The 24242-nt window shown below is 33.0% G+C and overlaps 1 protein-coding gene across 1 annotated transcript; it reads right to left on the minus strand.

The window, feature by feature from the left end:
• Window positions 1–2842: 2842 nt before the first annotated feature.
• Window positions 2843–8448, minus strand: LOC144566051 (3-isopropylmalate dehydratase large subunit, chloroplastic-like). Its single transcript, XM_078315910.1, has 15 exons — window positions 7985–8448; window positions 6867–6998; window positions 6324–6494; window positions 5941–6093; window positions 5782–5850; window positions 5588–5704; window positions 5432–5506; window positions 4990–5067; window positions 4815–4910; window positions 4577–4626; window positions 4420–4474; window positions 4203–4334; window positions 3786–3833; window positions 3524–3682; window positions 2843–3217 (listed from the first exon to the last, which is right to left on the minus strand). The coding sequence occupies exons 1-15, from the start codon at window positions 8030–8032 to the stop codon at window positions 3080–3082; spliced, it is 1521 nt and encodes a 506-aa protein (XP_078172036.1). The 5' UTR covers window positions 8033–8448; the 3' UTR covers window positions 2843–3079.
• Between the last annotated feature and the right edge of the window lie 15794 nt (window positions 8449–24242).

Consider the following 24242-nt stretch of genomic DNA (forward strand, 5'->3'; position numbering starts at 1 on the left):
GAATTTTGTATTTTTTTTTCTATGATAATCTTTATGAAATAGAAGAACTTTTTATTCCATCTGTTAGACTACCTATCTTGAATAAGTTGCACTTTGCTAAATTGCATTTAAATAATATTTTAATTAGTCAAATTTTTGTTGGTTGTCATCTCCTAAATGATTTGTGCTTGGAACACTCTATTATTGATACAAATGAGATCAGTTCATAAACAATTGAACAGTTGTATTTACATGTGTTGATTTTATTACAGAAGTATATGTCTGTGTTTTTAAAAGAATATACATAAAATAAAAACTAATTTATAATACAATGGTATTTAGGGTTTGTATTTTTTACAACACTCCAGTAGCATCTCCCAAATTATAAGACTTTTTTATATTTGAGTGCAATCATATGAACCGCATATCCGCATATATGTATATGTTGTCTGCATATTCACACATGAGATCGCATTTTTCAAAGCCGCATAAACATGAAATTCTGGATGCAGCTGCCAACTGCAAATGCATATGCAGTCCATGTGGTTGCATATAAAAAAATTGTCTGATATTATATCAAGAAGGCACACTAATACAAGAATTGCGAATAGGGAAAATATCACTCAATTGAACAACACAGATTGAGTTTCAAAGCTATGAATCAGACTTACCAAACAACTTCGTCTCGGGTAGTGGAAACATTTTGAATGCGTTAGCTGCTGTTCACAATGTGCACTTGAATGGACTTGTGATTATGGTAACAAGTTTCAATTTTAATGAAGTTACAGCTACTGACGATCCATATGATGTGAGTAATCAATATTTGATTTCAGTTTTTGTTTAAGTCAAAATTGAAATACATTTATTTCCTTTTGGTACTTATTCTAACTCTTTGTTATGTTATCTAGTTACACACGATGTCTTGTGATGACGCAGATGTGAGTTCTAACGATTTAGTGATAATGGAGCTGAGGATGTATCTGGTGAATCTATTATGGACGATGCAAAGGTAACATTCTTATATAAATTCAATTATATTTTATTTTTCACCATTTTTATTTATTTCTGGACGATTTTGTTTCTCTGTGATTTTTTTTAAGGTGTCTCCTACAACTTTTGATCACTTACCTCTTGATATTATTCATCGTATCTTGGCATTTGTCCCTTCAAAAATACTTGTCTAAACATTTATTCTCTCCAAACAATGGAGTTCCCTATGGATGATCATTCCTCACTTGAATTTCAAAATTGAATATTTTTTGAAGGATGAGACTCCTCCTTTGATTCATGTGAAGATATGTTGACTTTTGCTAATTACTTCATTCTGTTGCGTGATAATTTATTTGTGGAGACTTTCAAGTTTAAATTTTCTTCTTAAAAAAATTATGCTTTAGAAATGTAATTAAATATCGGAGAGTTTAGGAGTGATTAACAATTCTATTATGTTATATTTTCAAGTTATTTTTTGGTACCTTGGAGAACTTAAAAGTTTTTTTACTCAGTCTGGTAATTTGGTATATGTTATGCATTGAACTATGGTGTTGAAAAATTAAATATTCCAATTAAAAATCAATTTCCAAGAGGGGTCATTGATATAATTTTTCAAAATAGCAACCTTGTTGAACTTTGTGTTTTTTTTTATGATAATCTTTATGAAATAGAAGAACTTTTTATTCCATCTGTTAGACTCCATAACTTGAAGAAATTGCACTTGGCTAAATTTCATTTAAATAATGTTTTAATTAGCCAAATTTTTGCTGGTTGTCCTCTCCTAAATAATTTGTGCTTGGAATACTCTATTATTGATACAAATGAGATCAGTTCATATACAATTGAACTGTTGTACTTGCATATGTTGATTTTATTACAGAAGTACATATCTGAGTTTTAAAAAGAATATACATAAAATAAAAACTAATTTATAATACAATGGTGTTTAAGGTTTGTGTTTTTTACCACACTCCCATAGGTTATAGGTTCAAGCCTCTCCCAAAGCAATATTGTTATGAAACTTTTTCATATTTGAGTGCAATCATATGAACCCATATCCACATATGTTGTCCGCATATCCGCATATCTGTATATATTGTCTGCATATTCGCATATGAGATCGCATTTTTCAAAGCCACATAAGAGAGACTACATGAAATTCTGGATGCAGCTGCCAACTGTAAACGCATATGGAGTCCATGTGGTTGCATTTAAAAACATTGTCTGACATTATATCAAGAAGACACACTAATACAAGAACTGTGAATAGGAAAAATATCACTCAATCGAACAACACAAATTGAGTTTCAAAGCTATGAATCAGACTTACCAAGCAACTTCGTCTCGGATAGTGGAAACATTTTGAATGCGTTATGTGTTGTTTACAATGTGTACTTGAATGGACCTGTGATTCTGGTAACAAATTTCAATTTTGATGAAGCTACAGCTACTGACAATCCATTTGATATGAGTAATTAATATTTGATTTCAGTTTTTTGTTTAAGTCAAAATTGAAATACATTTATTTCCTTTTGCTACTTATTATAACCCTTTGTTATGTTATCCAGTTACACACGATGTCTTGTGATAACGCACATGTGAGTTTTAACGATTTTAGTGATAATGGAGTACACATGATGTCTTGTAATGACACAAACACGAGTTTTGATAATTTTAATGATAATGGAGCTGAGAATGTATCTGATGAATCTATTATGGACGATGCAAAGGTAATATTCTTTTATAAATTCAATTTTTTTTCTTTTTCGCCATTTTTATTTATTTCTGGACGATTTTGTTTCTCTATTATTTTTTTTTTTAAAAAAATTGTGCCCATGCCACTCCAAAAAGATCAAAAATAGGAGCCTAAACAGATCAAAATCCCACTATGTTCATTAAATTCTCAAAAAGATAGTACTGGCAAAACTTCAGGATTGACAAATCCGTCGAAATAAAAACATGTAGAGAATTTATTTATGTCCCACTCTATAGCTCAAGTCTTTATTTTTAGCCAAGTAGCGTTAACCCAGGAAATTATAACACTAATAATAAACAGTCCATGTCCTCTGATGATACAATACAACAAATGACAAGTCGCTCCATAATACTCTCACAGGAATTCTCGTGGGTCGGTGACGTAACCTGTTAAGGCAGAGGCAGCAGCTGTGTAAGGTGAGGCGAGATATATCTGCCCTTCTTTATGCCCCATTCTTCCTGGGAAGTTTCTATTTGTTGTAGAAACACATACCTGAAATTTAAGCGTCAATGCAAGAAGTAAGAAGCAATAAATTAACAAACTTTATTCAAAGATCTCTTTTGTAATGATAATATGGCTGGACATTGTTTCTTAATGCATTGTTTTAGGTAGCACATCCAAAACCTCATACTTCCCGCTATAACCAACAGTATAATAAAATTACCCATTAAACAAGATTTCTGGCCTGTTGAGGTATTGCAACTATACAGTTTGACACAAACTTTAGCATTCTTTTGCATTTTATAAGACCTTTCTGCACTTTATAAAAAAAATAAAGTAAATTAAGAAAAGAAATACCATAGGTTCATTCATGCGAGCATAAGTATCACGAGGACCACCCAAACAGGCCCCACAACTAGGGCTAGCTGGTGTGTCACACCCAGCCTCCTCAAAAATCTGAGAGCAAGTTTTCCCTCCTGATCCTGGCACTGGAAGGGTATACAGATCTACCCATACCTAAGAAAAAATAAAGAAGTAAATGCTGATATAAATTCAATTTTGGCAATAGACAGGTAACTCAGATTTTATTTTATTTTTATTTTTTTAAATGATATATTACCTTCTGAGTTGCAGGGACAAGGAAAGTGGGGACCTTGGCCTTCTTTCCCTGTTTTAAGTTAAATGATAATCACATTAGTATACCTAGTAACAAGTAAACATATATACACAAGCTACAAATGTGCAAAAGTGCAACATGCCAGATTGAACAGCAATATTTGATATCAGAATATATTAAAACCGCTCTTGAGAAACATGAAAGATGGACCATACAAACATCACATATCAAAAATACATAGGAAAAAGAAAGCCAAAAATTAATATGACGAGACAAGTCAATCACATGTATTATGTGAAATACCTAGCCAATTGCTGGGTAACCATTTATGGCACAATATGGCACTACACTCTCTTTCTACACACAAAATATCTGATACTGTGCAAATAATTATATATAATGAACTCAGAAGCTACTCACAGAGGCTAGGAAAACTTTAGCAGCAGCCATGAAATCTTCGGTCTTTCCACCAGTGCATGAACCAATATACACACGGTCTATTTTCACATCCTTGCACTCTCTTGCTAGAGCGCGATTGTCAGGCGAATGTGGCTGGAGTATCAAAAGAAAAGCAGATATATCATCCACTGTAAGAGAATATATTTATATGTAACATATGATAAGGCGGAAAGAGTACCTTGGCAACAACTGGTTCCAGCTTGGATACATCAAATCTGTACTCGCTGATAAATCTAAGTTGATAATGCATATAAGAGGTCAGCAGAGAAAAAAAAATTGCAAGCAACTTCACCAGCATTACCAAGTGAAATATATCGTCATACATGTAAACTAACCTTGCAGATTCATCACTGTAGACAGGTTCATAATTAACAGATGTCTTACCCTGCACCATGAAAAAAAAGTCATAAATCCATTACTATCTTTATGTAAATCCTAAATACACTTGTCCAAAAAATGAGGCATTTTAATGCCATAATATCTAGAATATGACATTCAAATTATCAAATAAATGTTTATTCATGATTAATGCGTAAGAAACATATATAGATTTAGTACGGCAAGTTCTCATACCTCAAGGTACTTGAATGTAGTTTCGTCAGATGGAACAACTCCGTTCTTGCCACCAGCTTCAACAACCATATTGCATAATGTCATTCTCTCTTCCATCTTCAAAGCAAAAATATATTTCAGTGAAACTTTCACGCACATTCTAATTTTATAATATATAGGAAATAAGGAGGTGTACATTTAAACTATCAACAGTTGAACCAACAAACTCCATGGATTTGTAGGTTGCACCAGCCACAGTAATTTCACCAATAATCTGAACAATTGAATAAGGGTTAAAATCAGTTAAATTTCAAACATGATAACAAGTTTTAAGCAAGATACATGTCTTCATTAATCATACACATAAAAGATGATGACAGACCCTTGATGCATTATCAATTATTTTATCACGTAAAATTTGATAGACAGATTATCTATGCATGCGAATAAGTGTAATTTTATTTATTGTTAAACTTTGTGACCTTATTCAATGAACTTGTCAAATATCTCAATTGTCCAAAAAATATCCCATCAAATATACATCATCAATTTCCACAATTAAATTAAATACTATTCACAATAATAAATTGAAAAGCTTTTACACAAAAGATTCACTGTGAAAAAGAAAGAGATCTTACTTGCAAGATCAAATCCTTCGCAAGTAAATAGTGAGGCATTTCTCCATCCAGCACAAACCTCATTGTAGGTGGTACCTAAATGGAAACCAATCAAGTTCATGAGATTTGCAAACTAGAGTTTTGTACTTCTGTTCCAAAAAATGAAGTGTCATAAACCTTTAATAGAAGCTTTCCAGCGCCCATAACAAAGCCTGCATCAGTATTTCCAATCCCAGTTGCAAATTGGCCAAATGCACCAGCATTACACGTGTGCGAATCAGTGCCGAGTAAAACCTTCAGAAAACTTTTCCCTTTAACTAATTTAAAACATATTTTGAAATTTGAAGACTAACCACTAATTGAATGCTCACCTCTCCAGGACGGCAGTGACCTTCTTGAGCAAGTGCAACATGACAGACACCTTTGTAATCTGGATTAACCTACAACTCCATTATTTTTCAGGGGAGCTCAGCAAAGGCCAAACATATAATTATAAGAGGGAACTGAAATCTCCAGATACAACATTATACCTTAAAGTTACTTAAGTCCTTGATATCATAGAAATACTTGATGTTTTGTTCCAAGCAAAAATCACGCAAAATATCGACATTCCGGTTGGCACGCTCATCGGAGGTGAATATGTAGTGATCCGGTATTATTACTATCTTCTCTCTGTCCCAGACCTGGCAAAACAGTCATTGCTTTTATTATGGAAAGTCATATCAGTGTAACCAAAACACAGAGATACATTTAACATCACACAGCAGACAATTTGTACTGTACTAAATAATTTGGTACAAACCTTCTCTGTTCCTTTTTTTCTTTTTCTTTTTTCGTGCAACACTAAATCCCAGCAATAAAACTATCACGAACCAACTGGTATAGAATTCTAGAAACCACTGAGACAACAAACCTTTGCATTTTCACCAAACTCTTTCTTGAAAATGCCAATGGTACCAGGTCCACACACATCATGAGTCATTAATACATCTATGTTAACCCAAATGTTTTCTCCAGGCTCCAATTTTGCTCTATCTGAGGACTTTGCCAAGATCTTCTCTGTCATTGTCATCCCATGTTTCACCTATCAGTATAAACAGGTTATGAGCTAACTAGAACCAAACTCAGTTACAGAAAACTTTGCAGATAGACCTTTAAAGGTTGTAAAATGAATAGCTTATGTGGATAAAACCTAAATAACTTATTCATGTAGTATCCAATTTAAACTTTTTATTCTCAAGTTTTGCAATAGTAACCATGTGTCGTTTAGAGGCATAACTGTGGGTATTCCATAAGATGTAATTTCAAAGAAGCAACATCAACTCTATTCTGCGAATTGTTCATTTTATTTATGCCAATCCATGTTTGCTTTAGTTAAATTTGACCAACAAATGTGAAATATATACAGAATAGAACAGGAAAACATGTCAAGAAGAAAAAAGAACAAAAACCGAACTGAACCGGTGGTGGCAGGAGCACGGGATGGTTGACTTGGTGCCATTACTGCAAGAACCTTGTTCAGGGAATGCTTTCGACATCTGTGAGCGCTAATTGATGGAGAAAATGAAGATCTCACACCAATTTCCTTCTAAAATGAATGAAAAAAAAAAAGTTAATACCAGCAATTCTACCTGCAATTTATAAAAAAAAACATTTGCATGAAAAAAATTAAGGGAAAATTCTAAGTTGACAAATTTATTTTTCCACTCTTTTTCAGCTTCTGTTTCTTTTCATAGTAGGCAAACAACAATCTATTTTCATTAAGAGTAAAAATCTGTACATGCAGAAACTGATGAAATACAGATTAAAAGCTCTAAAAGTGGGTGCAGACACTTCTAATAAATGATACAAGACTTCAAGTACAACAGTGGTACAATCCGTGCTAGAGCACACTCAGTGGAGGATGAGAGAAGGCCAAAAGGAGATTTTAATTTGATATATTGTATTTTAATTGTGTGGTTATATGGCATATAAATATTTGTAATAATTAGGAAACTCTAGGTGTGTAAATACTTCTTTCTTTTGGGCACTGAGCCCTCTAGCCTAAATAAAAAAAAATCTAAAAGGTAATTTGGAGACCCAAAGCCCACAAATTAGGAACCCTAATAACAAACATTAGCTGTGGTAGGTAATGATGGTGGCAACTTCAGAGCGGATAAGAAGAAAAAGCAAACTCAGTCATGGATAAAATCCACAGTATGAGCAGAGAGAAACTCATCAAGGACTATGACAGTCCCCCAATATTATTCTCACACGGCACTCAATTTATTTAAGCAAAACCAGTGTTCATATGACTCATATAGGCTTATCATCAAACACCTTATGTGCACGCACAAAAATGTGCATAATTTGGGTGTACAAGTTGAGCAAAGAATGCTGGGTAAGTGTAAAGGCAGCCCAAGTGGTTGAGAGAGAACACTTGGGATTGCATTGTTCACAGAGACAATTCATCAAGCACATGGTGTGCATAGGTAGCTGCTCAATAACTGGACTAGAAACAAACTCCGTCCATAGTGGCTAGTATTCAGGCTAACAAGCTAAATTAAAAAAGGAGACATTAGAAGAGTGACAGACCTTTGCACCAAAGAAGGCGGCGTGAGGCGGTACAACGGTCGTCGCCATTAGATAATAGAGAGCTCCTATGTCGGTATAATGAAGTTCAAATTGGCTCAAAACTTGGCTAAACGGTAATTCGGGAATTAACAGAGGGAAGAAGAAAAAGGAAGTGAATAATCGGAGAAATCCTAGCAGTCTTTGCACAAAAGAGGTAGAGTCGAGTGTCGTCCACAAATCTGGGCTCTGGCGGAAGTAGGCTTTCTTCGTCTCCAGTCAATTGACAAACGGAGCTTCCAGGATCTTTTTAAGTGGAGACGAAGAACTAAAGGATTATTTATCTGTTTGTAACTGGAGATGATATGGGAAAGCAATTAGACTTGTGACTTGGAATCAAGCGATTAGGTTAAGCACGGAGCACTAGTCAAAGTTGTGATTTTGATGGCTGTTGCGGAATTGAGGAGGCGGTTCAACGAAACTGTAGTACTGGTCCTACTGGACCAAGTGTGGATACGTACCTTCAGGTACCTGACTCAACACAATTGAAATGGACGGTTCAGATTGAATTTCAGCCGGTGGGTAATCGGGATAGAAGTAGGGGGCAGTATTATTTGTGCTTTGAGATGCGTTCCAAGTTAAAATTCTATTTTCGGACCGTCCGATATCTGTTAGGGAAGTCCTTGTCGGATTGGATCAACAGATAGATCAGGATCCGTTAAAGATACAAAATGCTTACTGGACTGTCAAATGGATATTTCTTTAGGAGAAGTTCGAAAATTGAGGCCCAAATTGAGATGGCTCAATTGGAACGCCATTCATTCCAGATTAGTAGCCCAGTAAGATATATAAAAAAAAAAAAACTAAAAATTAAAATAAGGACACAATCACACAATATCAAGTGAAGTTGGTATTAGAGCGGCCATTTTTATTAATATCTTTAAAAAAAAACTTAATTTTAAAAATGCTCTTACATTGAATTTTTTTTTTTTAAAATGTCCAAAAAAAAAAAATCCAATCGCCAGGTTCACGGGCGGCCCAAAACACAAGCGGACCACCCGTCCCACGGGCGGGTCACAACACTAGCGGACGGGCGTTTCACTGTTCACTATTTTTTTTTTTTAGAGATCTTAGTATTTTGATTTGAATAATTTTTGTGAAAATAAAGTTTTCTTATTTAGAGTGCATGCCAAAAAATAAAATATTTGATATATTTACGAAGTGATGTCGTAAATCTTTATGACTTTGATTTTTTTTTTTTTTTTTTTTAGTGAACTTTGATTTTATTTGATTTGATTTTTTTTATTTTATATCACAAGTCTAAATATAACACTAATGAAGAACTTGGCCTTTATTATGGTTTTTATAATATATGTATAATATATACATATGTACATATATACATATATACATATACATATACATATGTGTATATGTTTATATGTGTATATGTGTATATGTGTACATGTGTACATGTGTACATGTGTACATGTGTACATGTCTATATGTATATATGTATGTGTATGTGTATGTGTATATATGTATATGTGTATGTATATGTATATGTGTATATGTATATATGTACATATGTATATATTATACATATATTATAAAAATCAGAATAATGGTCAAGTCCTTAATTAGTGTTATATTTAGATTTGTGATATCCAACTGACAAATAAAATCAAAGTTCACAAAAAAAAAAAAAATCAAAGTTATAAAGAATTACTACATCACTTCGTAAATATATCGAATATTTTATTTTTTGGCATACACTTTAAATAAGAAAACTTTTTTTTCACAGAATTATTCAAATCAAAATACTAAGATCTCTAAAAAAAAATAGTGAACAGTGAACCGCCCGTCCCACGAGCGGTCCGCTGGTGCTGTGACCCGCCCATGGGACGGGCGGTCCGCTTGTGTTTTGGGCCGTCCGTGGGCCTGGCTGTTGGGACATTTTTTAAAAAAAAATTTAATGTAAGGGTATTTTAAAATTAAGTTTTTTTTCAAGGATATTAATAAAAATGGCCGGTATTGTAGCATCTGAGTAGAACTGGGGTATTCGTAAGGTCATCGAGTTATTTTTAAGAATTTGGAGGTTTCAAAATCAAGTCTGTACTATCGATGTTTTTCAGGTTCAAAATGGCTTCATCTCCAAATTAGACATTTCTTGTATAATTAGACCTGTGTGTGATAATAATGAAAGATATGGATTTGGGTACCATAATTTATTATGTATCGTTGTTAATTACTACATTTCTTGTATAATTAGACTTGTGCGTTAAGTTTGAAAATCACAAAAACGGTTGCAAATGTTGATCTTAGTGACATTTATAATATTTTATTTCGTTTTAAGAAGTTTTAAGTGTTCAATAAAAGAACGAATCAAGTATATTATGATAAGTTAATTTCAGTGTGTTTATCTTTTGACATTGTATTAAACAAGCAACAAGCTTAAATTTTTTTATTTTTATCATCACACATCACTTACGAAAGAAGAATAAGACAAACGATCTGGATTTTAATTTAAAAGGAGAAAAAATTAATAAGGAAAGAGATAACGATTAGATGACTTGGTGTATTCAAATTTTAACTAAAATATAATCAGATGTAATAATCTTACCTTTTACAAGTAGAATCGTTTTTTTTTTTTTTAAATAGAATCAAATTTAATATTTTTAACGAAACAAGTATCATTGGTTTGAATTTAAAAAAAAAAAAAAAACAACAACTCCACTAATCATGTCTCATATATACAATCTGACCATCGATTACCACAAAAATCAATAGTAAATAGCTCCACCGATCATGCGGATCGGTGGAGCAAACATATTTGTGCCTCAAGCTGTTTTTTTTAAAAACGAAATCAATGATGTTTGTTCTGTTAAAATATTTAAAATTGGTTCTATCTAGAAAAAAAAATCAGGAGAATCGCCTTTTCCTAATTTCGTATCAAAATCGTTTTATTTGACTTGAATTTCCTTCCTTTTATTTTTATTTTTCTTGAAATGCCCTCGAATTATTGGGCTCGAATCGAAAGTGACGGAGGTGTCTATGAGACGTTTTTAAATCCAATTTTGAGTCTGATGGGGAGATCAGATAAATTTATCGACTTCTCGTCAAAGCATTTTATTTATGAAAATCAATCTTGATTAAGTAACAAAAATATATAATATTCTTTGCGTAGAAGATGGCAGCTTAGAAATCTGAATAAAAAATTCTCTTATTGTATTTAATAAGTTGAATAACTTAAATTCCAATTTTTATTAATTAAAATATTTTTTTTTATTTAGAGCCTCTTCGGCATGAAGCGTTTTCATGAAAATATTTAGAAAAAATAAATTTATCTCTAAGTGTTTGGAGCCGATTTTTTTATTTTTATCCAAAATTTAAATTTAATTTCAAAAATCAACCGGTTTGCTTTTCAAATTTTAAAACTACCCAAACCGCTAAACGGTTAACCGGACCCTAGGTTCGGTTAACGGTTTAGCGAACCCTTGGTTCGGTTAACCGTTTAGCGAACCCTTGGTTCGGTTAACCGTTTAGCGGACCAAGGCTTTGGGTTCGGTTAACCGTTTAGCGGACCAAGGGTTCGGTTAACGGTTAACCGAACCAAGGGTATGGCTTCAGCTCTATAAATTTGAGCCCGACAGAGAGATGAAACCAAAAAAAAAAATTGTTGTTTGAGAGACGAACGGAAGAAAAGGAAAAAAAAAAAAAACCGCTGTTTGAGATACGAACCGAAGAAAACAAGAAAAAAGAAGGTAATTTATTTTTATAATTAATTTGTAAATTATATAAGTTTATTTTTTAACTATCGATTTTTGAAATTTCGTCTGCTGGAGAAGAAGAAAATAAAATATGGTTTCAAAATACAACATATTATAACCGTAATATTTGCATATATTATTGTTATTCAATATGTACCACAATTTTTTTTTTTACCAACTTGTGATAAATAAAATAAATTGGCAAATTGTTCATTATTGTTATTAAAAATATAAATCAAAAGTAATGGAGAAAGATTGTTACTTATTATTTAATTTATTATTTAATTTAATAACAAATTACGGATTCTTTTTTTTTTGAAAACTTGGTAGTAGCTACCAAGGTTCCAAAATAGTTTAGAATATGACAAAAAAATTCTAAAATGATTTAGAATTGTTTTAGGAATCCTTACGGAGCTCTGACTGTCTGATCAATCGGCTCTTCGATTCAGGTATTTTTTGTTTTTTATTTATTTTAATTGATAATATAATTAATTAGTTCATTTTAAACGGTTCAGAATATTGTCGAAATAATTTATAATTTTTTAGAACATTCCAAAACGGTGTAGAATAATTTAGGAATATCCAAAATGGTCTAGAATAATTTAGAAAAATGTAAAATGATATAGAATAATTTTTAGAGGTCCAGACAAGTTTTAATTACTTATATGTTGTTATTTTTTAAATTGCCAGACCAATCGAAACTAAAAATGACAACCATTTGTGCGAAAATTTTTATTGGAGGGGAAATCAAATACAATGATGACGGGGTCTTTTACAGTACCCGAGCTAAATACTCAGTACCGCTAACCGTGAACCACAATTTTGATTATCTTCAGAATGAGATTTATAAATTTGTTGGGTACAATGCTAGTCAAGCAAATCTGGAAATTCAAGCCAGGTTTAATATGTCCACCGATGGACAACGTGACTATCAATTAGTACCGGTAATGGACCAACAATCGTTCGAATTCATGTTAGGAGTTGTGTCCTCTTTTTCACAAAGGTTACCAATTCTGGAGTTATATGTAGAATTGGAACCGAACTGTACCAGTCAGATTCCTGAACCTCGATCCCGACCCAGTACAAGTCGAAATCCTGTGGATCCTGACCCAATGCCAGTTAGATCCCGACCCAGTACCGGTCGGCACTCTGTGGATGTACCAATGAGACACCGACCCAGTATCGTTAGCAACTCTGTGGATCAACCAGTTATACCCGGACTCAGTACCAGTCGAAACTCTGTGGATTTACCAGTTAGACCCCGACCCAATACCAGTCGGGTCCGTAGACAGGTACGTGATTATTCGCATGTACCTGTGGATGCAATTGATTCTGACAGTTTGGAAAGTGGAGATGAGATGCTCTCAGATGAGTCATTGGGTTCCGACGATGACATTGAACCACTCAGCCAGTCGCAATCAAAGTCTCGTCAAACACAATCTCGTCAATCACAGTACCCGATAACTGGTCGAGAAAATATGACACATCCGGTTGATAGTTTCAATGACATATCCGGTTTTCGGCCTGCGGATGTCGATTTTTTCGGCAGCTCAAAAAAAACATTCGATAATCCGTTGGCTAAGGGCGTAGTCTATGAGTCAAAAACGGCTCTAAGGATAGCAATCAATGAGTTCCATCTCGATAAGAACTGTGAGTGCAAGGTTCTTAGAAGTGAACCCAGACGTTACGAGGTGGCGTGCAGAGATGTTTTTTGTAAATTTAAGTTATGCGCCAAGCAAAACGGTATTTCAGAATCTTGGATTATTACCAAACAAGCGTATCCTCATACGTGCAGAGTATCAGCAACACGTACTGATCATTGTCAGCTGACAGCAGAGATGGTTGCCCTTGCAATTGATAAGACTATTAGAAGGGATGTGTGCTCTCCTATAAATCATATCCGAGATATCATCATGCAGAAATATAATAAGGTAACCCCCAAGTACAATAAATTATGGAGAGGCCGTGAGCTTGCTATTGCAAATCTGTTTGGGAGTTGGGAGAACTCGTACAACTTGCTTATTCCACTATTAGAAGCCATCAAAAGAAACAATCCAGGAACCAAGTATTGTGTGATCTCGACCCCGATTGATGGAGAAACTGACAGGCTTTTCCACAGAGCGGCATGGGCATTTGGAGCTTGTATTGCAGCGATACCGTTCCTCAGACCAGTGATTAGTATCGATGCATGTTTCATGTCGGGACGGTACCAAGGAAGGCTGCTGATGGCATGTATGTACGATGCCGAAAACCAATTACTTCCAGTGGCTTTTGCAATTGTGGAGAAAGAAAGTGCTGACAACTGGGGTTTTTTTATGAGATGGTTGAGGCTGGAAGTAATTGGAGATAATCGATTCTTTTGTGTCATATCGGATAGACATTTGGGAATTAAAGCCGTGTTCCAGGATCCAAATCTCGGGTGGGATGAGACTACCGATCAATGTGTGCACCGGTATTGCTCTCAACATGTTGCCGAAAATCTCTACAAGCACGTGGGGCGTAAGAGAGAGGTTAGCGATAGGTTCATAGCTGGAGTGAACAAATGCAAACCTAGGAGGTTGCAGGAGATGTTACAAGACTTTGAAATTGGTTGTCCGAAGGCTATCGACTACCTTAACAAGGTGGGTAAGAGGAACCCTAATGATGAAGACGAGCTTCCATGTCCGGAGAAGTTGTATCAAGCAGAGGACGGAGGTCACTGATGGGGGATAATGACAACAAATGGGTCAGAGTCACTGAACGCCGTGTTCAAAATTAGTCGGCGATTACCGGTTTCAGCGGTCGTGGAGGACACGTTTTATAAGTTGAATAAATGGTTTTTTGACCGATGGAGCAAAGCTCAAATGAGATTTCAGCATGGTCAGGTGTGGTCCGAAAGGGTAACCCAGTTATTGCAAAAGCGTATCGAAAAAGGAAGGGACATGACTGTGATTCCTTACCGTGGAAGACATGGTATTTTTGAGGTCATGGTTAAGGGTGAAAAAATACCAGCAAGGCGTAATCAACCGAGACTTGAGTATACTCGTAGGGATTTCGGTTATAGGGTTGTTGTTATGGACAACAACAAGGTTGAATGTGAATGTCAGAAGCCTCAACTGACCGGCATACCATGTTCTCATTTCATGGCAGTTGTCCGCGAAATGAGATATGATGAACTTAACATCAACCTGTTCATAATTTTATAAGAACTTAACATCCAAAGATAAGTAACATAAATAAGGAAATTGACGGTGAGTAAACCTTACTTGTGCAACTCAACATGCGTGTGCCTATTCAATGGTTCTGGCACCGGAATCTCTTGAAATAATCCGAATTGTCGCATGCAGCGATCCGGATAGGTATGCTCAACGATCCAATAAAATAACAGTGGACCGCTATACAAGTAGTAGGGCTGATAAATTTATCAAGAATGTGAGTTATAATTTATAAATACGGTAACACATAACTAAATAAATAACTAGATTGAAACATACCCTTCCCTGCTGGGTCACTGTCGGAAGCTTGCTATAGACCGTCCCATACGGCTCCCAATTCACATGATCCTCCGTCAAACTCTGAAACTGGCCCCGCGGGATACGTGCACCCTGGGTCTTGTAGTGGGAGGATGACACGTATTTGTGCGGACAACACCATTTGTACGCAAAAGATGCGCATGTATCAAGCGATGGAGTGCCCCAGGTAGGTTCCCAATTTTTAGTTTGCGGCTCAGGCCGGAGAACTGGAAAGCGGGTCCATGACCAGTGCTGCAGAAGCATCACCGGACCATACATAGATCCTCTCCCGGGCTCGGTAGCGAGACATAGATGCCGATACAGATATGCAAGAACTGCTCCACCCCAATTGTACTGTACCGGCGTGTCCAAATCCACAATTAGATCGAGATACCACAATGGTATCCCGTCCCCGCCACTGTCTGGGTACAAACTGGACGACATCAGGTCCAAGATATATGCACGGACATACCTAGCAAAATTCAAGACAAGGTGAGTACATTATTGATAGGCTAAAGAACGGATAAATTGATATATATATATATACTTACCACTTCAGCGTATCCTCGTCGCGTTCTACTGGTAGATTCTCAAATCGTTCACGAAACTTAGATTTGAGGAAAGTCAACTCCATGCTTTTTTCATTTCTCTCAGACCCCCGTTTTTTCAAAAGATCACTCTGCTCATGCTCTTTGATTCCTAACAATTCGAAGAGCCTGCCTTTTGCATTCCTCCCGTCTGTAGTCCCCGTCACTGGGACTCCCGTAATGGGCAAACCCCATAAACAGCTGACGTCCTCCAAAGTAACTGTAATTTATCAAATTAAAAAATATAAATTTCTTCATTTGAATTGTCAGTAAATTATCACAAAGAACAGATTTATTTGAAATGGTTTCGAAGTTAATACCTGTCATCTCTCCGAAGGGAAGATGAAAGGTGTGTGTCTCGGGACGCCACCGCTCCACAAGTCCGTGTATCAGCGCTGCATCGATTTTTTTGTGAGGCATGCATGCGATCTGGTATAAACCCAATCGAATCAAGAATGGCGCGTATGCAGCGTGGTACGCGGTCATGCAACGGTAGTGCTTCACGTTTATAACATCCTTTTTCTACATTACCGAAAATAAAAATTAGAAATTAAAACAAGATGATATTTCTGAACAATTCAGAAAAAAAGAAATAAGTAATTGCTTACCTCCTCAGAAGCCTGACACACCCTGTGACTGGTATGCGGTATCCACAACAGATCACTAAAAGTATCCCGCGCCATAGGTACTTCATCATTGATTTCGTCTGTCATGCTACAAAATTAATTAAAAGTTAATTCATTATTTTCAAAAAATTTAAACTAATCTAAACCGTTTTTTCTGTTTCTGATTATTTCTAAACCAATTTGGATTACCTAAATTTTCTAAACTATTTTACACTATTTTAAAATTTTCTAAATTATTCTAGACTGTTTTTGAACTTTTCTAAATTATTATCGACTATTTTGGAACTTTCTAAATTATTCGGGCACCACTTTAAAATTTTCTAAATTATTCTACACTATTTTACAACTTCCTAATTTATTTTTCACCATTTTGGTATTTTACAAATTACTCTAAACTATTTTGGAACTTTTCTAAATTATTCTACACTATTTTGGAAGTTTCTAAATTATTTTTCACCATTTTGGAATTTTACAAATTACTCTAAACCATTTTGAAACTTTTCTAAATTATTCTAAACTATTTTGAATTTTCTAAATTATTTTTCACCATTTTGGAATTTTACAAATTACTCTATTTTTGAACTTTCTAATTTATTTTTCACCATTTTGGTATTTTACAAATTACTCTAAACTATTTTCGAACTTTTCTAAATTATTCTACACTATTTTGGAAGTTTCTAAATTATTCGAGCAACACTTTAAAATTTTCTAAATTAATCTACACTATTTTGGAACTTCCTAAATTATTCTACACTATTTTGGAACTTTTCTAAATTATTCTACACTATTTTGCAACTTTCTAAATTATTCAGGCTACTATTTTAAATTTTTCTAAACGGAACTAACCAATTTCAAAATAATCAAAACAATATTCCAAATAATATTCCAAACAAATTCTAAACAATCTTTCAATATTCCAAATAATATTTCAAATAAATATTTGAAATATATTTCCAAATAATTTTCCAAACAATCTTAAACAATATTCGAAATAATTTCAAGAATCTAAACAATCTAAACAATATTCCATGATTCTAAACAATCTAATCAATATTCCATGATTCTAAACAATCTAATCAATATTCTAAACTATTCTAATTAGTATCATAAACTATTTTAATATTTAAAAAAAAAAAACCTGATTAATATCTGAAATCTTCCTCTTCTCTGCTCTTCTTCCCGCACTGATGCAAATCTGAAATGGAAAGCCACACTCAAATTCGAATTAAATGCAGCAGCTCCACGGGTGTACAGTAACCGGTTAGCCACGTGTCGTCACCCCAGTATGCATGACCCCCAGGTGTAAAAAAAAAAAAAAAAAAAAAAAAATGTGGGTTCGGTTAACCAATAACCGGACCAAGGATTGTACAGCCACGTGTCAAAAGCCCTGCATGACCCCCACCCCCACGCGTCGACCCCCAGCGCCACGCATCTAAAAAAAAAAAAGGGCTGGGTTCGGTTAACCAATAACCGGACCATTCTTTCTGCTAAACCGTTAACCGAACCAAGCCAGTCCGGTTCACAGCTAACCGAACCTATCTCTATCTTTCCGCTAAACAGATAACCGGGTTCTTTGTATTGGTCCGGTTAACGGTTAACCGGAAATTTGGTCCGGTTAACGGTTAACCGGTTTGGGTAGATTTCAAATTTGACAGACAGTTCGGTTAATTTTTGAAATTTAATTTAAATTTTGGATATAAATAAAAAAATCGGTGTTTGGAGGCTTTAATATATATTCTTATTGTTCAAAACCATATGGATAAGTTTCCTATTCTATAAAATATCTAAGCAGAAAAATAAAAATTAACTCGGAGCTCCGTTTTATTTCTCAAATACTGAGCTCGTCAGGAAGTGAGAAAAAATATTACGTACACAAGCTGAAAAGTTTTATTTGTAGTATCATTTCTCATGGATAATAAAATTTCAACTAATTAAATAGCATAAATTAAACAATTTGTCGCACTCTTAAATAGCATTTCAGCAATATAATAATAATTAAACAAAACTAAAAAAATAAATGTATTAAAATTAATTTATTAACTTTCTAATTTTGACCGATTGACTTTATACTAAATTAATTTGAATGTTTAAAATTTTCACATGTAGGCGCATCACTCATAAGGTAGACGGGTTTCAACGGTTCAGATTCGTCATTTGAAATTAATTTGAATGTTTAAAATTTTCACATTTAGACGCATCACTCATAAGGTAGACGGGTTTCAACGGTTCAGATTCGTCATTTGAAGCCTATTTGACGGATTTTAGACTTGAGTTCACAAAGAAACTTGGTGAACTTAAGAACACCCTAATTCTGCTCGACATAATGCACACATATTTTCAAAAGAGGAGGGTTCAAATGTATTATGATTTTGTGCTCCAATATAATTCACATTTTTTATTTCCATTTTCGAAATCTGAACTGCTCAAATTTTATATTTTTTATATTTTGTATATTTTTTTACTATTTTTTTACATAGGTACAATATCACTTTATCACATTTTTTATCTCCATTTTCGAAATCCAAACTTGTTAAATTTAGATTTTTTTAGATTTTTTTTTTACTATTTTTTCACATAGGTACAATATCACTTTATTGGATGATCCAGAATCTCCTTAAAACAGTGATTTTGTATCTATCTATTTTAAAAAAATATATATAATTTGATCTTCAAGCATATTTTATTATGAAAATCATGTTGAGAGATTTGAATCGATTGTTCGAACTTTAAAAACAGACATAAAAAATATGGAACATATTAGAGCACAAAATTACAATGCATTTCAACTCTCAAAATAGATATTTTCATATTAAATTCAAAAACAATGCACAGATATTTTCTGCGTGCTGTCAGGAGACATTAAAAAGCAATGCACAGATATTTTCACTTTTCTTTAAGACTGGTCCGACATTTTTATTTTTACCCCATTAAAAAATTATTTTAATAATAATAACCAAAGTTTAGCAATAATTTTAAAAATACCTCACCCGTGGAAAAAATTTTCCACGGGTGGAATTTTAATTCTCATTTTTTTTTTATAAAACAGAAATTTGTTTTTATTTTTTATTTTTTGTATTGAAATATTAGAAATGTTGAATATATTTCTTTGAAAATAGATGGAATACAATATAATTTGATTTATTAAAAATACTGTAACAAATAATCCAGATCAATATTTTTCAGGTCGGATTTTTCGCGGCTGTAAGAAAAATTAATATATTTCTGTATGTGTTATTGGAAAAAATATAAAAATGCTTAGATTCTGAGTTATTGATCCCGGTTCAAAAGCCACTTCTATGTAATCTAGAAAATATTGTGATCCTTCTAGGACATTTAATTTATAAAAAGTTGTATCTATTTTGAGAATTTTTTTTGAATAATAATTATTAAATAACTTAAAGTTTTTATTTTTTTTCAAAAATAGATACAACTTTCCATAAATTAAATGTCCTAGAAGGATCACAATATTTTCTAGATTACATAGAAGTGACTTTTGAACCGAGATCAATAACTCAGAATCTAAGCATTTTTATTTTTTTCCAATAACACATAGAGAAATATATTAATTTTTCTTACAGCCGCGAAAAATTCGACCTGAAAAATATTGATCTGGGTTATTTGTTATAGTATTTCTAATAAATCAAATTATATTGTATTCCATCTATTTTCAAAGAAATATATCCAACATTTCTAATATTTCAATACAAAAAATAAAAATAAATTTCTGTTTTATAAAAAAAAATGGGAATTAAAATTCCAGCCCGTGGAAAATTTCCACGGGTGGGGCATTTTTAAAATTGTTGCTAAACTTTGGTTATTATTATTAAAATAATTTTTTAATGGGGTAAAAATAAAAATGTCGGAGACTGGTCTGTGACGGCTTGTTTTAAATTTTATTTTTCAAGCATCTTTTTTAATTGCTTGCTTAATCGACTCTATCGCTTTTCACTCAGTCTCTTTTTTTCCACTCAATTTTTTAATAACAAAATTTATTTGATCATTAATAAAAACGAGCCCTAAGTTTAATTCCTGTACGTAACATCTCTTTTTAGTTTAACTATTGCTCGTTACGTTGAGATTGTTTTTGTAATATTACAATGGGAGCCGAAATTTTTATTTATACTCTTCAAAAAAAAAAAAAAACCAAAAATGGACTGTGCTCTCCTCCCATAAATGGACTGTATATTAATTTGATGGCTCGGATAAATGTGGAATTCTTTTGGTTTATTTTTTTTAGAGAAATGTACTGTATTCTAAGCCATCAAACCCGAGCGCGTCTCCCAAGTAGCTTAACATAAAAACCTTCAAATATTGTCTAACTTCTATTTCCAACGCCAATATTCAAACATTTAAAACTATGTTTATAACATTTTAAAATGTTACTCGCAAGCATATAAATCTTTGTCTGAAAGCATTTATAAATAGTTTTAAATCTCAACTACTTTTGTTTTCAAGCCAAAAAAAGAAATATTATTTACTCTTTTTTATTTTTTATCTGATCATTATAATTTATTTTTTCGATGACCCGTGATGAATTTTACGAATCTAAAAATACAAACTTTTCCTATTGGATTTTATCTTTCAAATAAGATCCATGAAGAAATACTTTTGAGTAATTTTAAAGTCATTTGTTTTTTTAAGTAAAACTCATGAGCACTTTCAATTTTCAAATTTTTAAATCTCAGTCTACAACCATTAAAATTTTCAAGGCTTTGTAAATGCAATGTTATCGTTGAGGTTTATATGCCTTGAAATGTTATTGTTGAGGTTTAAATTATTTGTACATGAGGTTTATATGTTTTATTCTAGAGATTTAAATTGTTATCAATGAGGTTTATATGCATGTACATGAGGTTTATATTATTTTGAAGCAAAATAAAAAAAAAACTGAAAGACATAAAAATTTAAATTGGTAAAAAAAATTACGACACAAATATAACTCGAAAGTTATTCTTCATGGATCTCATTTAAAAGAGAAAATCAGATAAAAAACGTTCATATTTTTAGATTCGCAAAATTCATCACGGATAGTCGAGAAAATAAATGAGAATGATCAGAGAAAAATTTAAAAAAAGTGGGTGAAATGAATCTTTTCGTTTTTGGCTTGAATACAAAAGTAGTTACGAGTTAAAACTATATAGATTTAGAATTTTAATGCTTACTAATAGAGGTTTAAATGCTTGTGAGTAGCATTGTAAAATGTTATAAACAGAGCTTTAAATGTTTGGATATTAGCACTGGAAATGAAAGTTAGATAGCATTGGAAGTTTTTTTTGTTAAACTACTTGAGGGACTGATAAGCCAAAATTATATATGTCAATACCTAGGGTTGAATATGGAAAATAAACCAAGTTTTGGTTAGATTAGGTTTAATTAGGTTAAAAATGTTCAAAAGTTCAAGTTACTGCCCTAGTTATGTTTGTTCTACAGGTAATCAAGTTTATGGAGCTTAACGACTCAAAACGGGCGAGTTAGCACGAAGAATACAGCTTCTGTCACAAGCCATTGCGGCCCGGAAGAGAACCATTGCGGCCCGTAATCAAGAAGCCAGAACAGGAAGAACACTAGGCGATTTCAGCATAAGTATTGCGGCCCGTAATGGGATGGTTGCGGCCCGCAATGGGCCTTCAGAATTGCGCAGATTAATCCACCATGTATTGCGGCCCGCAATGAGTCTATTGCGGCCCGCAATTAAGTCGGTTCAGAGTCCGAATTGGTTATTTTTTGATTGGTTATTTCTGGGTTTTTGAGTTGTATATATATAGCAACCTGTAGAACAGATAGAGGATGGTTTTTTTTAGGCAGAATTTAGAGACTTAAACAAGGAAAAGCAAAAGGAAAGCAAAAAGAGAGAAGAATGAAGAAGAGGATATCATTGATCATTTGGTTTTATTATTTTCTTTCCTTTGGAACTCTTTTATTTCTTTTGAATTGATTTGTATCTTAGCCATGATAGGCTAAGAACTCTTCTAGGGCAGATTAGGGTTGTACTTGAAACTATTGTGATGATTTAGTTGGTTTTACTTGATATATGCTTGTTCTTACATTGTGATCTATTCTTTATTTTAATTGCTTGTGAGGACTTAATCGAAATTGCATGAAACCCTAGGATTTGGTATTTACAATTGAGAAATTGAATATTAGGTCCAGAACATAAGGAATAGAGTATTTGATAGGTTAAGTACCGAGAGGTGATGCTTGTCTTATACGGGCTTTACCTAATTGTTTAGATAAATTGTGCCAAGTACCGAGAGGTGAAAGATGGTTTTCTAAGTTAATTGGGACAGTGAGAACTTAATGACTTTAAGTTAGAGTAGCCAAGTACCGAGAGGTGACGTTTATTCTAATTTAGAGATGGTACTAATATAGAGATATCACTTTGTACCTATAACATCCAACTGTGCCTTCATAAACATAAGAACAAAACTAACAAACCAATTAATCATGACAATAGTGGATAGGAACCCTAAGAAACCCTAATTTCTCATTATTGTTAAAAACCTAATTTTGCTTTAAATACTTTAGTTTAATTCATTTTAATCACAACCAAACCATCCTAAAAACAAACAAATCCCTTTTATTTTCTTTTACTAAATTAAATTGATTAGGTTAGACTTGAAATTCCCAATTGTCCCTGTGGAGACGATCCCTAAGTACTCCTCGATAAGGTTGTACACTTGCAACCAAATTGAGTGCAATTTAGGATTTATTACTTGCATTGCATAATTCACATCAGGGACGCGCTCGGGAATTTTGCTGAGGTACAATTATCATGCTCTTTTTTTTAATGCTAATTAATAAAAATTTCGGCAATGGAAACTTAGCATCATCAGACGGTGACGATGATGACGAGGCCATTTTGACCGACATCAGTTGAAGAATAGACTTTGGTGAAAAATATTTGAAATATAAGCTTATCTAATTTGAAATTTAGTAAAATGTAAGAGTTTTGATGAAAAATACAAGGACTTCGGTGAAAAAATAATTAAATAATTAAAATTAAAATATTGTAAGTGTACTACAAAGTACAAATCTTCGATGACACCACTTTACATGTTACTGTTTTTTAACTATTTCTTAATTATTTTTCCCTAAAAAAAAAAATTTCTTAATTATTAGATCTAAAAATTCCCTCTAAGTGTTGTGCGAAAAAAAAAATAATATAAATGTTGGTCTCTGCGTTATCATTGTCATATCATACAACGAGTTATTAACTTATTATTAAATACCGTAAAAAAATAAGATAGAGATCATTTCAGCATTTGAAATTTATTTTAAATTTTTTGGAGACTTAAATACTAATTCAATATAAAATACCACTCTACTCCGCTCATTCCATGTGACTTCCTTTTGTATATGAAGGTATGTGTTAAAAATAACGGTTATTCGAAATAACAATTGCATTCAAATAATATTTTTGCTATTCATAATAGTTAGAATAGTTGTTATTCTTTATTTTTTATAAATGTTGAAATATTTATTATTCTGAAGTCTGAAAAGGGAGAAAAAGATATTTTCTTCTCGGATTTCCGCCAACACAGTAACGAAATGATAAAATCAATGTCATGGCAATTTGTTTGAAACACTACTTTCCTATATTTTTCTCTTAATTAACATCTTGTTAACACTATTCATTCTCAGTTACAACCATTCATTATTCCAATATACAATTCAAACAACATTTTTACTAATCCGAATAACACTATATTCACAATAATCTGAAAAATCACTATTTTTCTCCATTATCATATACTAATCTCAAATTTCACTATTCGAATTAATATAACTTCCATCCAAACATACACGAA

The sequence above is a fragment of the Carex rostrata genome, chromosome 15 (assembly GCF_964058835.1).
Source record: "Carex rostrata chromosome 15, lpCarRost1.2, whole genome shotgun sequence".
NCBI classification, from domain to species: Eukaryota; Viridiplantae; Streptophyta; class Magnoliopsida; order Poales; family Cyperaceae; genus Carex; species Carex rostrata.